Raw genomic sequence first — 19,723 nt, 5'->3', positions numbered from 1 at the left:
TCCCATGTCAATCCAAAGTGCAGAAAATTGTCTGTTTTGTTGTGCTTATTTTGTGCCCTGTCCGAACTCTTTCCAGTATGGGTGGATCCTTTGTATAGATGAGTGAGTTCACTGTCATGGCGAGTGCTTTGGTAACCCACGAAGATAGTCAATAAAGAATGTAGTGCCTGATTTTGAGTTGTCTTTAAGTTGAGCAATACTCTTGCCTAACTTGACTAACTTGAGCTTGAGATTTCAAAGGTTGGTGAGAAATCAGTTTTATCTCCCAATATCATATTTAATGTCAGTGGAAACTTTGTGGACATTAGTTTACTGTCATGTGGAGTGAGATGTGAAAGGTGCGAAACATACGTGATAAAAGCACTTTTAAATAAGTAGTAATAAATAAATGAAAAAATTATATAGCGCCATATATCCAAAAAACTGCCTATAGGCGCTTTACAAAACAACAAAATTTTTACATGTATGATTTGTAACCTTGTTACAACCGATAACGTAGTAACTAACCGATAACGTAGCAAACCCGATAACGTAGTAAAAATTTACCGATAACGTAGTAAATCAACCGATAACGTAGTAACGAACCGATAACGTAGTAATTTTTTCTAACCGATAACGTAGTAAAAATTTACCGATAACGTAGTAATTTTTCCTAACCGATAACGTATCAAAAAATTACTGATAACGTATCAATGAACAATAACAGATAAACCAACTGACAATGTAGAGTAGTCTACCAATACCACATCAAAACGACCAATAACATATCAATTAGTTGATAAAATCTGATTAAGCAAATCATGGGGAGCAATAGATCGATCGATTTATAGATAGATAGATAGATAGATAGATAGATAGATAGATAGATAGATAGATAGATAGATAGATAGATAGATAGATAGATAGATAGATAGATAGATAGATAGATAGATAGATAGATAGATAGATAGATAGATAGATAGGTCGATCAATGTATAGATAGATAAATCAATCACTCAATCGATAGATCGACCGATCTATCTATCGATGTTTGATAGATGGTCGGTCGATCGATCGATCAATCGATCGATAGATAAATTGATGGGCAGATCGATCGATAGAACGAAGGATCTATCAATTCGATAGAAAGATATATCAATTAATCGAGAGATCGATCGATCAATTCGATGAAATGGTCAATAGATAGGTGAATAGTTATAGATAGATCTATAGATCGAATTGTCATCACATTGTCTCTTACTCAATTTATTTTTCTTCTATTAATTTTTTCCGTTTAGCGTAAATTGTTATAAATATATTTGTTTCTCATCCTAGACATATTGCAAAACTGATGCGGTGACGCGGTTTTTTTCTTCTCATTTCTTTTACTCTTCAACCAACAAGAATGCGCGAAAAACATGAAAACGACATAGGAATGCACGCAGAGATAAATGCACAGTAGTGTTGTTTAGTATTTTTGTATAGCAACAGTTCTGCGGTTTGACTTTTAGTGCAGCAATGCACAGTTTTGTCAGCTTAATATAACAGTGACATATGTGTACTGTTCTGAATGGAATGTTAGTGTCAGTTATTTTGTTTACAGTTCTGTTTTATACATATTCCTCATGAGCAGAAAAAAAGGTTGACGTGGCGGGTCTCAATTGACACGCGCGAGGATGAGAAACAAACTTTTTATTTTTCTTGGCCTAAGCGGTTTTTTTCTATCAGCACTATACTATGTAGGACTACTCAATGATTTTGAGATGTCTTCGGAATAGATGTGAATCGACGTGAATAACAACAGAAAGGATAAAAAGGAAAGAAAAAGCGATACGTTGTCTACAAAATCTGTTGACTCGGCTTGCTTACAGGTGTAATTTGCAAAATTAATGAATTGTGATTATAAGGAATTCAATTGAGCAATGAGTCCAGATTTACCTGTAATTCAGTCCCAGAATGAGAGTTACATGAGTGTGTACCGGTACTTTACTGTCTGTTCTGTTTTATGTTAATGTTTTAACTAGTGTATTACGAATTTTTACCTAGTCTTATCAGATTACGGATGGGTATGGTTACGAATATTTTGTAAAGGCTTATTGTCATTTCGATATACTGACGTTGTAAGTAACGAAATTTGTAATCGGTCATATTGAAAACTTTTTCCAAGTCCTCCCAACTTAGAAAGTGTGTCGATAAAGACACTCTCATATGTGTTGTATCTTTAATTCATTCTGCAGGAATACTTATAAATTGGTTCACATTTCCAAAATTGATGAAATTCGATTCGTGATGTCTGAGTAATATCACGAAAACAGTATACTTCAATTTGATACGTTATCGGTAAATTTTTTACTACGTTATCGGTTAGGAAAAATTACTACGTTATCGGTAAATTTTTACTACGTTATCGGTTAGAAAAAATTACTACGTTATCGGTTCGTTACTACGTTATCGGTTGATTTACTACGTTATCGGTAAGTTTTTACTACGTTATCGGGTTTGATACGTTATCGGTTAGTTACTACGTTATCGGTTGTAACAAGCCTTAGTGTACAAATAAGTTTTCAGTTGTTTTTTAAAACTCTCAATTGACGGAGACTCTTTAAGTTGCTGCTGAAGACCATTCCATAGCCTTGGTGCTATACAGCAAAATGCGCGATCTCCAAAAGTTTTAGAAGTGCATCTAGGAACAACCAACAGATTTTTATTTCCAGATCGAAGATGTCGATTGGGTTGGTAGATGCTTAACAGGTCACTAATGTATGACGGAGAATTACCGTGTAAGGCACGGAAAGTAAGCAGCAAAATTTTGTATTCAATCCTCTGACAGACTGGTAACCAGTGCAGCTTGGCTAAATCACTAGTAATGTGGTCAAATTTCCTGGTTTTTGTAATAAGACGGGCTGCAGTGTTTTGAACAAGATGCAGTTTACTCAAATTAGTCTGGCTGATGCCGTAAAGGAGACTGTTTCCATAATCGATCCAAGATGTCACCAGTGTGTGGACAAGATATTTAGCAGTGTCCTCTGTAAGGTACTTTCTGATCAGACTAATACTTCTGATGTGAAAATAGGCTGTTTTACAGGTTTCTGTAATGTGGCAATCCATATTCAAGAGACGATCAAATTGAATTCCAAGATTTCTGGCTGTTGCAGTTGGCATAATAGTACAACCATAAATTTGAATATACGGAAATTTGAAAAGGGAAAGTTTAGGTCGTGATCCAAAAAAAAACAGCAGTTCAGTCTTATTAGAGTTTAGCTTCAGGAAATTAAAAGTCATCCATCTGTGTATTTCAGAAATTGTGTCCTCCATGTGAGAGATGCTCTTGTGAGTGTCCCTTACTTTGAAACTTAAATACAATTGAGTATCATCAGCAAATAGATGGAACTTTACACTCCAATGGATGTGTAAATACGGTCGGTTTTCGATCGAGTTCGAACTAAAAACGTATGGCAGCCAGTCACCTAGCGGAGAAGCCATAGACAGAACCGTGAGAACAAAAATTGGACACGCATCGGGTGTGCTCAAAGTAATGTACAGTTTTATCAAAACATCTTTACTTGAAACCTTTTCAAAATAAAAGGCCTAGGGTACAAGTGGTGATTTTAAAAAGTGAATGCATTGTCACACTGAACTTCTCTTAAAAACTTTCATAAAATACTGATTGTTCATCATTCTTCCATGAAACACAAGTGACTAACCCCGTATCTAGTATCTGTGAAGTCACTGCAGCTGTATCTCCGCGATGGTTTTCTCATAATATGGCGCTATGTATATTTTTGTATCAGCTACGGTGTCTTGGTTCTAAGCTCTATTAAGAATGTTGAAATTCCAATTATATTGTTTGGCAAACAGTGTTCGTGTGAGTAACCATATCGATGTTTTCATAGTATTTTTGTATTCAGATCAAACAATTTGATGTGCGTGCTAGCTTTGATGTAAACTCAATTAATTGACATTTCAATATGCTTTGTGAAGCCCACAACGATCAATTACAGCCTGAGACAGCGTACATGGAACAAAAATATTGAAAAAAATCCAATCATAAAATGCAAATCATGTCCTACGATTAACGCAAAGACATAGTAGATATTCATAGCCGTGGTACATACATCATCTGCATGGGAAATAATGATTATTGTTCGTCCGACTGCTCCAGAAATATTATGTCTGGTATTTTGTTGTCGCTATTCTGAATTGGGTCAGCAGCACAGATTGTCCACCCACGTGCACCTGATGACTGGATGATGGTGATGGTTGCCACGGTGACGATAGTAGTTGTGCCGTTGCTAGTAACGACGACATTTATAAGTCGGAACTTCAGTTCACAATGTGTATATTTCATGATACCCGAAACCCTTTAAATGTCTCATCACTTTTGAGTCTGTTTTATGATTTTTTACATTCTTCGCAGCCTAATTTATTCTCAATCAGTGACAAAGGACAAACACATACTACTTTGTGGAAAAAATCAAAGTTTTGCTCAAACTTTTCGCAATAAAACTTTGAGCTGTTCTCTTATCAAAACATTGATAAAAAATTAGAGATTATCGTGCAATTTTCGTTACCAGAGAATCAAATTACCTCACATTTTACTGATATTTTAAATGAAAAAAATGGCCGCCATCCCTATGTTAACTCTATGAGGAAAATACAATTTTCGATTTCGAGAAATTGAGATAGTGACATACAAGAGCTTCAAAATGAACTCCCCCCCCCCCTCAATTGGTAGGCCAGAAAAGTCTTGGAAAAATCGAAAGTCCACACATCTTTCCCCGAGGTGCACTACTCTACTGAAAGCTCGGTACAAAAGTAGTAGAATGTGAGGTACCAACGCTTCGAGCATCGATATCGTAGTAACATAATGGAGAGTACTTGTACAATATTTTAACACTCATGTTTCAGTTCAGTGTTCTAATGGCTTTTCCATCCCAGCACACAAAAAACACTGACCCACGAGATCCCCTTAAAGCCCACTGGCAATCGCTTTCTTGTGTCCTAAACTTTCTAGTTACAATTATTTCACTTGCAAACCATTAGCGCTTCCTACTATAGTCAACGTGGCGGCAAGTTTTGACCTTTGCGACATCGAAGTTACGCTGTTTACTGTTGATGAAATGCATTACAATCCAACGATGCAACTCTTGCAAGTGAATACGGGAACAGAGAAAAAACACACCTTCCAGCGTATCTCGTTCAGTCTTGTCAGCCACAGCGAGGCTATTTGTGGTAGTTGGGGAGATCACATTTGAAGTGACGTCATCTCCATTTTGATGTTTATGAAAAAATATCAAATATTTTACATAATATCAACTTCTATCAAGTAATGCAAGCCTTAGTGTGCAAACGGTTTGAAATGTTCACGTCTCACATCTGATCTCGTACTAGCTATGATAACCAGATTTGTTCTTCATTTAATCAATATATAAAAAGAGAAAAGAAACGGCCTTATAATACAATACGTCATTAAACAGTGCTCCCCCATAAAAGAACCATCAAACTGTCAATTCTGTCTTGATCTTCATCAGAATCAATCGTCGACATTGGCTGTGCTTGGTATTTAAAGTGTCAGAACTATTTTTACGATATAAATGAATTCGCTTAATTTACTCGCGATCTTGGCCTTTCTTCTGTAGCTCTTCCAGTCGTCTCTTGGTCTACAAAGAAATAGAAACGTAAGAATAAATTATAAAACGGCAGATAAAAAATGTCTTGTAGTAACGTTAAAGAGCAATTTGAATTGTTAGCTCCTAAACTTTTCTATTCTTAAGGGTTTTCGGAATATTAGGTTTCAGTTACGACATGAATGAATTACATAATTATCTACAAGTAACTATAATGAATCGAAGAACATGTTCTGCCGTAAGGCCATTGTTTCTTCAATCTTCCAGCAGACTGCATGGACTGGCCTACTAGTCGCTTGGCTTTTTCAACCAACCAACCAACCACGTGACTGTCAGCCAAGGTATATTGCTACAATTTCGCAATCACCTTACCATTCACGCGACTGTCTGCTGAAGTTAATTGCTTGAATTTACTCTGTTTTGATATTTATAATCCTACAGAGCTTGGCTAAGTCCAATCTCTGCAAAGCGGGAGAACTGTGTGAAGGAAGAGTTATCTTTTCACTTTAGATTCCACATAAAATATACTACTGGATGTGAGTGTGTGTGGTGTGTGTGTGAGAGAGAGAGAGAGAGAGAGAGAGAGAGAGAGAGAGAGAGAGAGAGAGAGAGAGAGTACCAAACAAAAAGTATGGTACAGTGCACTGTCACGAATCGTTACAAATTTCGTCGTTCAAACATAACGACTTGCCCTTGGTGTACCTCGACTTCCATTAATTTTACGACTCGTAAAATAAGACGGCTTCTCAGCTGATTCTAGAACATTGATGATTTCCTCGTTTTATCTCATTACCGAGTTGGAGCCGGGCTTGCTAGCTATGAATAGATTTCCTACCATCTAAACGTTGGCGTAAAACAAACTTCCAGTTTCCAAAGTGAGCTTGCAACATATTGTGAATCAGTATACGTTTCCATCATAGCATGGAGATATGATAGATGATAGAATGATAGAGATGATTAATGTGTGAAAGTCATATGGCACCTATACTGGAACACTATTATCAAAAATCACAGAGTTTTGACAGGCAGCAGCAGACTATACTTAACCTCTAGTAATACGAGGACACAAGTTGGAAAATCATTCGATAACTTTGTCTCACTGTCATAGAAATTAACCTTTCGAGTGCTGTAATTTTTCCCATCAAAATTTTGAGTTATATTTAACCAATTTTTGTTAATTTTCTGTAATTTGTTTTCATAATTTTGGACCAAATGGACACCATATTTCATCGGTGACAGTGACTTATCAAAAGTATGGCAAAATTCACAGGGGTATATTTTATAAGGGCGACAAAATGACTTTGGCGCTCAAATGGGTAAAAAGTTACACATGCATCACCTCTTCCAATTCTCTCTTCATTATCTGACACTTGCTGCACGTTGACTGAGTTGTAGTACATACACTGGGTACGTTCATGCCATGCGTTGTTTGGAGCTGCGAGTCAACCACGATCCCGCCGCGGTAGACCCTCACAATCTGTAGTATTTGGGACAAAAATTAATTGGTAAAGTTGAATCATAATTCAGAGGGGTCACTTTTTAAAAAGCAGACAGCCGTCTCCAAGTCAAAAGTTAAAGCAATATTTAAGGCGCAATTGGCTGTATCTGTTTGCACTTTTTTCCCGATAAATTGTTTGAAATAAAATTTAACTTAAGTAGACATGCTTACCAAAGTGAGACCACAGAACGTTTTTTCTACCATTTGGGAAAAACATTAGATTTGAACAACTGAATCATTTTTGAGGTGCAACTCAAATGCGTTAGAAACCTGAATTTTCATATAATCGCCCACATTATACCAAAGGATTGTAATATTGGCACAATCGAAGACGATATAGCCTAGTAATGGGAATCCATAACATCAGATCTCTCAGAAGATTGGATGGTATTTTTGGTAAGTAAAATGCAAAAAGGTTCAGCTAATGGGGCTTTAAAGGATAGAGATGATTAAAGGTATACTGTCACCTGTTCAAATTTTGACACAGTTACCATGGAAAGAGAAAATCTAGCCAATCACAGATTTTAAGCGGGTGGCCGCTTTTTAAAAACAGCGCCCTCACATTGGCATTTTGAATACCAAGGAACGCCCCTTTGACCATATATGGGCATATTTTAGATTACAGGTAACTGTATACCTTTAATGTGTGAAAGTCATATGGCACCTAGAACACTATTATCATCAGCTGTAGCATTTGAAATCCAGTCGCTTGGATTTGTTCTCAACGCGCTTCATCTGAATCTGATCGTATGCCATTGGTAATCACGTATAGTGTTGCGCAGTGTATAGCTAATCAAAGGGCTAGGCGCATGTTACGCGGCAATGCAATAGAAGCTTATCAATATTGAAAACTACTCTGGTAGGATTTGGCGCTGACGAGTTCCAGTCTCTTTGATTCGTTCTCAACACCCTTCATCTAAATCTGAATGTACACCATTCGTAATCACGTATAAGACTTAGAGTTGCGAAGAGTATAGCGAATCAAAGGGTCGGGTACATGTTACGCGGCAATGCATTAGAACCTTACCAATTTTGAAAACTAACCCTGGTCGTGTTGAAAGCCCCTGTTATTGTAATCTACAGTGGCTCGCTACAACTGTTGCTACTATTCGACAGACATTCGGCACGACTAGACTGTAATTTATTGCTAATGCACTTTCCACCGTTTCTGCAAACACCTTTAGTGTTAATGATGACAATACATGATTTATGCCCTGATACTTCACGACTATCTATACGCATTTACAATGATGAGACCAAATGTTTGCTATGGTTTACAAACTGTAATTATTGTCTTTAAATCGGTAATTCCATATATTGTCAAAACTCGTGTCGTGGCAGTTCTCAATTTTCTGTGTACAATACAATAGTGAGGCAGAATTAATATCGTCTAATCGAGCAGGAATCACGACCAGAAGAAATTACTCCGAGTTTGAAAAGACTTTCATTTATACATGGCTAATTATAGATCACGATGGTCTTTCCATTGGTCAATCCAAGTAAAAGTTTTGAGTCACGACTGACATGAATGTAATTTTTTAGAAAAGGAGAGGGTAAAGTTTTCGCGAGTTTTACTGTTGAGATGATTTCGGTTTTACCATTTCCCCGTTGGCATTCCAAAAGGAAGATCTATTGTGTATGAGTAAGCAAATCCTCCTGTGAACTGCTTAATACATCACTGTATTGCAAAATGACCGATAGGGCACAGGTTGACATGTACGAAGGCGATGACAATGTATGTGAGGGTCACGAAAAACAACAAACAGATAAAATCGAAGGGAAATGGTCAGCATATATTGACAACTGATTTTAGTGAGTTAATATATGTATTACTATTATGGTAGATAATGTATATAGAACTTCTAAGACCATGTCTTATTACTTATCGTTGCTCGATGATATCGCTTCCTTCATAGCTGTCACTGTCTAGAAAGTATGATCTTGTAATTTAGTTCCGTTAAGACTTTGTCCACTGGGGATTGCACGGTGGTTATATGGTGTTTTGATGTTGTAAACTCATAAATGCTAAAAGATTCAGAGCAAAACATAGATTTAATCAAATTCTATTATGTTCCACCGCATGCAATTGACACAAAAACTGTGGATTTCAAGCGAATGTAGACAATGGACTAGATATAAATATTCGATTGCATGCAATGTGACCAAATTCTAATTTCAGATAGATAGAAAGGAAGGAAGACACACTTTTAAAATGAGTAAAACAGTTTCCTGGTGCATAAACGGGATGTAGTCAACACATGGTTGGTAGATGTCATGATTTCTTTTCACTGTTCGTGCAGCTTGACAAACAGAAACAAAACAGAACAGAAACTATACGCAACACAGTTTTAGACAATTGCTCGATTTTCTTTGAGGAAACTTCAAACAAATTCTCTTTCATTGTAACGGGGAAGGGATCGTCGTGAAAAGTTTTGGATTGCATTAAATATGCCTTGAATTTAACGATATTTAAGAAATTTGAAAGGACAACTGTGTTCAGTGTTAAGTATGGAGGAAAAAATGATTTTGATCTTGACAGAAACAACTCGATGAAAAGTTCTTTAAGTCAAAGGGCTTAAACATGGAACAGAATGTTCAAAATAATGATGGCTGACCCTGGTCATTTTGAACGCACTACGTATTGCAGTATACCGGGCCTTACTCGATTATGTTGTTGTTCGGTTGAAGACCCTTTGGCTAAATCCGTCGTAATGGTTTGTGTATTTTCAAGTTTACCGCATTTTTTGTTTACATACCTGATGTTGTCAATGTTTACATATTTCTTTGGCATTTATGATTTTCTCCAGTATTAACAATACTTAGGGCAACATTTCGTTAGAACAGTTTGTATAATTCAATTGTTGTCGTAAGCCTGGTAATGTCTGCAAGCATAGAGTGTTGTGAACAGTTCACAATATTTTATGTGAATTACTGTTGATCAAGATATTGTTCCCCTCCCATCAAGCAGGGACAGTGATCATGACAACTTTTCCCCACATGGATTTGGACGTGGTGGGTATGGCCAATTTGGGGCAAGTTGGCCTTACCAACCAAGGCCATTAAAATTCGTGAGTTTTATTGTTTACGCACACACCCAAATGTCGATTTGGAAATCTGGGGAAGGACTATTACATCAGGTTGACAACCCCCACACATAGGCAGTGCATTAAGATTACTTTGAAAAATTGAATCCTACTTAAGAGGGGTCGCTTTTTAAAGGTAGACAGCCATCTGCAAGTCAAAAGTTAACGCAATATTTAAGCAGAATAAGCTGTACCTTTTTGCAATTTTTTCGCGATAAGATGGTTTGAAATAAAATTTAACTTACGTAGATATGCTTAACGGAGTGTGACCATAGAAAGTTTCTTCCTAACATTTGCGATAAAACTTTAGATTTGAACAAGTGGATTATTTTTCAGTTGCAAATCTAATGCTTAGATACTTGAATTTCCATGTAAGTGACCACGTTTCCCCCCAAGGATTGTAACATTGACACGATCAGAGACGATATGACCTAGTAATGGGAATCCATAACATCAGATCTCTCAGAAGATTGGATGGTATTTTTTGTAAGTAAAATGCAAAAAGATACAGCTAACGGGGATAGAGATGACTAAAGTGTGAACGTCATATGGCACCTAGAACACCATTCCCATCAGCTGTAGGAATTGGCGCTGACGAGTTCTAGTCACTTGGATTTGTTCTCAACAACCTTCATTTAAATCTGCATGTATGCCATTGGTAATCATGTATAGTGTTGTGCAGTGTATAGCTAATCAAAGGGCCATGCACATGTTACGCGGCAATGCAATATAACCTTGCCAACATTGAAAACTACCTCTGGTCGTGTTGAAAGCCCCTGTTGTGGTAATATACAGAGGCTCGCTATATACAACTGTTGCTACTATTTGACAGACATTCGGCACGACTAGACTGTAATTTATTGCTAATGCACTTTCCACCGTTTCTGCAAACACCTTTAGTGTTAATGATGACAATATTTATACCCTGATACTTCACGACTATCTATACGCATTTACAACCGATGAGGCCAAAGTTTGCTATGGTTTTCAAACTTAATTATTGTCTTTAAATGATAATTCCATATGTTGTCAAAACTCGTGTCATGGCAATTCTCAATTGTCTATGTACAATACAATAGTAAGGCAGAATTAATCATCGTCTAATCGAGCAGGAATCATGACAGAAGAAATGACTCGAAGTCTGAAAAGACTTTCATTTATACATGGCTAATTATAGATCACGATGATCTTTCTATTTGCCAATTCTAGTAAAATTTTGAGTCACGACTGACATGAATGTATTTTTTTAGAAAAGGAGAGGGTAAAGTTTTCGCGAGTTTTACTGTTGAGATGATTTCGGTATTACCATTTCCCCGTTGGCATTCCAGAAGGAAGATCTATTGTCACAGTATATGAGTAAGCAAATCCTCCTGTGAACTGCCTAATACATCACTGTATTGCAAATGACCGGTAGGGCATAGGTTGACATGTACGAAGGCGATGACAATGTATGTGAGGGTCACGAAAAACAACAAACAGATAAAATCGAAGGGAAATGGTCAGCATATATTGACAACTGATTTTAGTGAGTTAATATATGTATTACTATTATGGTAGATAATGTATATAGAACTTCGAAGGGCATTTCTTATACTTATAGTTGCTTGATGACATCACTTCCTTCATAGCTGTCACTGTCTAGAAAATATGATCTTCTAATTTAGTTCCGTTAAGACTTTGTCCACTGGGGATTGTAACGGATACGGTGGTTATATGGTGTTTTGATGTTGTAAACTCATAAATGCTATGACTGCATGAATTGTGACCAAATTTTAATTTCAGATAGATAGAAGGGAAGGAAGACACACTTTTAAAATGAGTAAAACAGTTTCCTGGTGCATAAACGGGACGTAGTCAACACATGGTCGGCAGATGTCATGATTTCTTTTCAATGTGCGTACAGCTTGACAAACAGAAACTATACGCAACTCGAAAAGACAGTTTTAGACCATTGCTCGATTTTCTTTGAGGAAACTTCAAACCAATTCTCTTTCATTGTAACGGAGAAGGGATCGTCGTGAAAAGTTTTGGATTGCATTAAATATGCCTTGAATTTAACGATATTTATACATTTGAAATGACCACTGTATTCAGTGTTAATTATGGAGGAAAAAATGATTTTGATTTTGACAGAAACAACTCGATGAAAAGTTCTTTAAGTCAAAGGGCTTAAACATGGAACAGAATGTTCAAAATAATGATGGCTGACCCTGGTCATTTTGAACGCACTACGCATGGCAGTATACCGGGCCTTACTCGATTATGTTGTTGTTCGGTTGAAGACCCTTTGGGTAAATCCGTCGTAATGGTTTGTGTATTTTCAAGTTTACCGCATTTTTTGTTTACATACCTGATGTTGTCCATATTTACATATTTCTTTGGTATTTATGATTTTCTCCAGTATTAACAACACTTAGGGCAAACATTTCCTTAGAACAGTTTGTATAGTTCAATTGTTGTCGTAAGTTGGGTAATGTCTGCAAGCATACAGTGTTGTGAAGAGTTCACAATTTTCTCCGTGAATTACTGTTGATCAAGACATTGTTCCCCTTCCATCAAGCAGGGACAGTGATCATGACAACTTTTCCCCACATGGATTTGGACGTTGTGGGTATGGCCGATTTGGGGCAAGTTGGCCTTACCAACCAAGGCCATTAAAATTCGTGAGTTTTATTGTTTACGCACACACTTATGTCGATTTGGAAATCTAGGGAATGACTATTACATCAGGTTGACAACCCCCCACACATGGGCAGTGCATTAAGATTACTTCGAAAAATTGAATCCTACTTGAGAGGGGTCGCTTTTTAAAGGTAGACAGCCATCTGCAAGTCAAAAGTTAACGCAATATTTAAGGCAGAATAAGCTGTACCTTTTTGCAATTTTTTCCCGATAAGATGGTTTAAAATAAAATTTAACTTACGTAGATATGTTTAACGGAGTGTGACCATAGAATGTTTTTTTCTAACATTTGCGATAAAAACATTAGTTTTGAACAAGTGGATTATTTTTGAGTGGCAACTCAAATGCTTAGATACTTGAATATTCATGTAATTGACCACGTTTTCCCCAAGGTGTGTCGCTAGTTTTGATGGCAGAAAAAAGTAAAGACTTTTCCACAAAATCGCAAGAACGAGTTCTTGATTTCAGCAGTTGCAATGATGAGACAAACTAGGAGGGGTCAACTAAAAGCCGGCTACTATGAAACTGACAAAGTTGAACAAACGATAAATCATAACTTATGTCTTGAGAAAATTGCATATATTCATCTTTTACAGTGACATTAATACATATATTCATGTGGATAGCTCAAAACTGATTAAAATGACGTATAAACAAACGCTTGGTTTTTACCTTTAAAGTAGTGTGCACCACGAAAGTGAAAGACTTAAACTTTGCTGAAACTTTCCTGAATGAAACTTTGAACCAGTCTCTTACCAATCAAGAATAAAAATCAGGGATCACCCCGCAAAGTTTGGAATTACAGAAACAAAAATCCTATCATTTACCAACATTTGAAATTCAAAATTGCGGCCATTCATGTGTTAGCTCCATGGTGAAAATAACATTGTCGATTTTCAAAAATCTAAGCGATTGGAAAAAATCGAGAGTCCTAATATATTTCAACGAGACGTATTCTACTCCTATTGTTTTCATTAGTTCATTAGTTCTATACATCAGCTCCTTGCCTCAGTATATCTGAACCTATGCCTAGAGTAATAATGATTCAACATAGTGATGTATTAAGTCAATAATAAGATGTCTGGCTTACTCCAGCACAACGACTTTATCTTCAGGCGTGCTAAATACATAACAGATGGACCATGAAATCCTCTTAGAGTGACGTAGTCAGAGCAAAGCGAACCAAAATCTTTCCATAGCTTTTGTTTGAAAATATCCATTCTTCTAGAACGTTCACGGGCTCGTAAAATTTGTAAAACGTTGCATAATCCTATTCTGTTTAATTCCTGAAGAAGTGTGAGGCCGTAGAAAACTAAAAGATTGTAAACTTTGATTGAAACCACCCGTCCCCATGATCAAATGGTTGATCAGTTATAGCAATACTGAGTATGTTCAGCTTATGTTTATATAGGTTGGTGTGACACTACACATTAAAAGACCTAAGTTCGATGCCTACTTGAAGGGAAAGATCAATGACTTTATCGATGGTGGATGTCTATAGAAACTTGTGAACAACCGCGACATCAGTTTAGACAACACAGTATGTTTGCAATTGTGATCAAAATTGCTACGACGGTAAAATTATACTCACTGTTCTAACAAAACTTTGGCTTCATCTACTGTCAATGTGCATATAAGATCGTGGACTTCCATGGGATAAATTTTTTAAAAAATACGTGATGTATCCAGAGATGATTAAGCTCGCCTTAAAAATTTCCCCGAGGACTTTCCAACAATAGCAACAAGGTTATCGAGTATATAGAGCAGTAAATTGCTATGTTTGGGTTTTCAACATGACTATGATAGGTTTTCAGTGTTAGTAAGATTGTTCTATTTTGAAGTCTGTTGAGTGAATGGAGCTTTTATCTTCAAGTTTTTTGTCGAAATCGCAATTATTTTAACTCCATAGAGTTAACTCAAGGTATGGCGGCCATTTTGAATTTTCAAACATCGGTAAAAATCTAGAAAATGTGTTTGTGTAATCCAATAATTTGCTTGGCAACCACTTCTTAATCATCATCGCCATCATCATCATCATCATCATCATCATCATCATCATCATCATCATCATCAAAGAGAACGGTTTAGGTGTTCCTTTATAAAATATTAGCATTAACGTTAACTACGAGCGGTTTTAAATGTTAGTAAGGTTGAAAATTTTGTTTCGATGTGCGTATTGAATTTACTTTCTGTCGACTTTGGCGAAGCTCTACGCACATTGTGACGAAAATCACTATTGCCAACTTCGCGATCGCTAGCGCTAATGCCCGTTCGGCAAGTGAAATCTGTTGTACTTTATCTCGAGAGTGTGTCTTACTGCCTTGCCTACTCAACTTTTGTTCAAATTACACGCAATGGTATTTCAAATCAACTTATATACATGTACTTCATATTCCTAGTTGTGTTCAATTTTATGAACAATATATCATTTTAATAAAAAGACGGTCAAAAATCATTCACTTAACAGGAGTCAAAATGGGCCAACATAATATAATAAGTATGCCATTATTTGAGCGTTCAAAAATCTGTACCAAAGGTGCATATTTCCTTAACAGAATACACACATATTATTATGTCTCCAAGCTAGATTTCACTAAACCAATTTTGATTTTGTTATATATATAGGGAAGCTGTAAAAAAACTAACGGACGGTGAATGTGGATTTTCTACCACAGCACTAGCTGTTCTACTCATATATCTCATCGTATGTAATTACCCAAATAATACGTTTAAAGGTGGCGTGGTGTCATCAATCTTTCAAGAATGACACCATTTACATCGTAACAGACTTGACCACGCTTAATCTTAAAGCTTGAACATTTAAATCTGTATACCTGGTATCGCATCAACAGATGTCAATCTAGTCGCGCCCGATATTGCATAATCAATACACACTATAGTTTGTAAATAGCATAAGTGGCGGTGAGACCCTATATTAATCTTCAAGAGCTATTTTTAAGGACTGGTTGTTCGTATCGCAAGGCACGACGAACGTGCTGAGTGTAACATTAATCCCGCGTCAGCTGAAACCGAATCTCTCTGAAGTAATGATTACTTATATATCCTGCTCCGCCTCGTGGGTGAAGCAGAGAGAGACATGGAGACGAGGAAATGGAAACACTTACCTTGGGGCCAAACAGAAGAATCATAGTCGTAGTCGTGCAAAATGTCAAAAATGACGAGACAATTGCATACGATTCCTGGGGTTTGTCGTCAAGCATAAGGGACACTGGTAGACCAATAAAACTCAGCACCACGACGTTATAGACAGAAAGAGCGATGTAACGACTGTCATTTAAGGCTGCAATCTTTACATTTCTGCAATTATAATTATGTGGGCGTTAGAACAATTTTGATTGTAAGTATAGGATACCGGAGACGTGAGATGAATTTAAATACTGGAGTCTAAGGTACTGTGCAGAATTTAACGGAGGCGATGTTTTTAAAACGACGCTGAACAAAATGTTGTGGTCACTAAATTCAGACTCGTTAAATAAGGTTTAAGCACATACAATGAAAGAAAATAAGAAAATTATACGACATATCTACATAGACACACAGAGACATTCATAGCTACATACACATAGATAGATAGATATAGATACAGACAGACATACATACATACATACATACATACATACATACATACATACATACATACATACATACATACATACATCATACAAACATACATACATACATACATACATACATACATACATACATACATACATACATACATACATACATACATACATACATACATACATACATACATACATACATACATACATACATACATACATACATACATACATACATACATACATACATACATACATACATACATACATACATACATACATACATACATACATACATACATACATACATACAGACACACATACATACATACATACATACATACATACATACATACATACATACATACATACATACTTGCATGCATGCAGGCATGCAGATATGCATGCATACATGCGTATTTCCTAACGTTCATACGTCTGTCCGTATGTAATTGTGTATGTTTGTAGTATTTCACAAATTTGCTGTGAAAACTGTGAAGTGTAAATTGTAAAAATCTTTCACCTGATTTGAAATGTCAGGAAGGCACCAAACAGAAGAAGTAAACCTTTGTACGCGAAAAGAGCAAACGACCATTGTATCTTGTTATTAGAATAACATCTGTAAACTATGTCTTCCGTTTCTCTCGTGATGTCTCCATTTGTGTCGATGGCTTCTCTCTAAAGCAAAAGAAATGATTATTACAATTTTCAGAGAATTAATTGAAACCTCACACCTGACTGATTGCTTATTGGAATTACATAAAAGATTACTTTGACGGTATTTGTGTATTTGACAGCGCTTTCCGATGTGTAATTATTTTGCAGTGCAATGGAAATGAACACAAGATTTGGTCTGATAGACATGTTACAAAGTACATCGGTTTGATGACCCTCTGAATAAAATAATATGCGACCATTTCACAACTAACCTTTATGTTGACAACTTGTGCGGAAACGTAGGGAGGGTCAACCAGTAACCATAGTAACAGGATGACGACATCGACTGTTAAAAGTACTGCAACTAACCCGAAGAGTTGCTGATCTTTTATTGTCTTTGTAGGAGAAAATAAACAGACGTTTAAGCGTAACGATTACATATATACAGGAACGGTAGAACGGGGGATAAATATTTAGACTCAAATTTTTACAATTCTTTCCTGATCTACCACTTGGGATTTCATTTTGAGGCTCTTTGAGTGATGAAATTTTCACCACCGTAAATTCGATTTTTTGTTCAGTTGCTGTTTTGAATTCAAATATCGGTAAATGTTAGGTAAATTGTTTCTAAATTAGTTCAAAATTTTGCACGATGACCCTTGGTTTTTCTTCTGTATTTGGTAAGAGAAAAATTGAAAGCTTTCCCGAGGAAAGTTTGAGCTAAATTTACGCATTTTACTTTCGCGTCGCGTACTACCTTGGTGAGTGAAATCGAGTGCAAATGACCATGTTTTAGCGCATTTTTGTCAATCTTTCGATAGGTGTTAAGCAATCGTTTTGGAAAGTCCTTTCAGCAAGGTTAAAGAAAACGAGGTCATCGTCAAACTACATTACCTTTCAACACTATACTAAAGGGTATTGTTGTATTTATTTATCATCAGAGACACCCCTAGCCAGGAACTAATTAAACCATGAGGATGGTGGGCCCGGTGATATTCAGGTGTGCCAAACTTTCTATCTTGGTTTGGCATATGCAATTATTTTGCGGAGGTATATTTTGACAGGATTTTCTATTGTGTAAGGGGGTGGAAATGTGAAGATAATCAAATACCATTTTCGTGGTTTTCTTGTTGGTGAATATCTTGTAGATTCGCCACGTCTTCGAAAACATAGCTCCGAAAGACAAGGTAAATCCGATGGCCAACAGCACTTTGTCGATCTAAAAAATCAAAGAATAGGAAACAGCTTAATTCATGCCCTATATTCTACAGGTCCTTGTGCATGTTGAATAAAACCGAATTCGATTGATAGAGGAAATTGACCTGAAAAGAACAATTGATTAAAAGCGGCGAAGACAGAAACGTTGAAAAGGGAACTAAATGGGTCAAAACATGCGATGATGAAGGACGACTGGAGACTTAGTGAGTATGATTGATAATAACACAAGACAGATGACCCAAGAAACATAGTATCATACAATAGATCGTTGATTCATATGATTGACACTCAGATTCATAAATATTATTTCAATCGATAAATGGCATTCTGTGATACCAATCACTTACAACAAAGTAATAGAGACGATGACAATGGGTAACAAATTGATGACAGAAACTAGCACCTCGTTTTTAATTAGTCGCCACACCGAGCAAATTTTCATGGCGAGATCATTTGTCCTATAGAGCTAATAAATTTTGCTATGGTCAATCGGTTGAGCAATCTAAACGTCAGTTTTAAGGCGTCTCGTAGAGGACTTTGATGAACCCAATACCCGGAAACACAATGTCTAAAGATTACACCAATTCATGGTCAGCTCCACACGATTCCATTCATTTAGCTTTTGCCGAGTCAAAATTGATTAAAACCACGAAAAATAACTAATTAAACAGTCGTTTTCTTCTAATATGTCTATCTTCGCTATAGTGTGTATATATAGTGAGTAAAATTTTTCAAAACATAATTCGATAGGGAGTTTGTAATTTTATCGTACCAACATCGAGATTACATGTAGAATTCTCTTATTCATTTTATGTATGTGTTGGTGCATATAAGGTAAAATGCACGTCGGGAACAGATATTCGGACTCTCAAACTCTTTCAATTCTTTTCTGATATACAACTTGTGGGGGCTCATTTTAAAGCTCTTGGTATAAGAAAACTTTTCACCGGCTTAGTTTTTCGAAATTCGAAAATTTTATTTTTTCTCCATAGAGTTTACACGGGGATGGCGGCCATTTTGAATTTCAAATATCGGTAAATCTTGAATAATTTGTTTCTCTAGTTCCAAAATTTGTACTCTGACCCCTATTTTTTACCCTTGATTTTGAAAGAGAATAATTGAAATGTTCTTTGAGGAAAGTTTGAGCAAAAGTTGAGAAAGGAATTTTTGAGCACAAACAAACGTGCGACCTAGTGGGACTGTACGACGCCGACTTGGTTTCACTCTTAGCATTGGTGAATGTATATAAGAACCATTGAAGGGTTGGTCATTATCCTTTGCATAATGTAAGGATAAATATTTAATTGGCTATATTCTGGGTAGTATGATTTGGAGCAGGAGGTGATCTAATTATTTTAAATCTCAAGTGAGATCAAAAGAAAGATTTTTTTCATT

The 19,723-nt window shown here is 36.3% G+C and overlaps 1 protein-coding gene across 1 annotated transcript in view; it reads right to left on the bottom strand.

The window, feature by feature from the left end:
- Positions 1-3,519: 3,519 nt before the first annotated feature.
- Positions 3,520-19,723, bottom strand: part of LOC139137591 (gamma-aminobutyric acid type B receptor subunit 2-like) — a 58,232-nt gene continuing 42,028 nt past the window's right edge. Inside the window, exons 13-18 of the mRNA XM_070705771.1 lie at positions 18,222-18,329; positions 17,383-17,505; positions 16,977-17,131; positions 15,995-16,187; positions 6,946-7,083; positions 3,520-5,639 (exon numbers count right to left, since the gene is read on the bottom strand). Coding sequence (XP_070561872.1) covers positions 5,589-5,639; positions 6,946-7,083; positions 15,995-16,187; positions 16,977-17,131; positions 17,383-17,505; positions 18,222-18,329 — 768 coding nt within the window. The 3' untranslated portion in view covers positions 3,520-5,588. The remainder of the gene's footprint in view (positions 5,640-6,945; positions 7,084-15,994; positions 16,188-16,976; positions 17,132-17,382; positions 17,506-18,221; positions 18,330-19,723) is intronic.

Source organism: Ptychodera flava, chromosome 7, assembly GCF_041260155.1.
Source record: "Ptychodera flava strain L36383 chromosome 7, AS_Pfla_20210202, whole genome shotgun sequence".
Taxonomy (NCBI): domain Eukaryota; kingdom Metazoa; phylum Hemichordata; class Enteropneusta; family Ptychoderidae; genus Ptychodera; species Ptychodera flava.
This window is presented reverse-complemented; position numbering and strand designations above follow the sequence as displayed.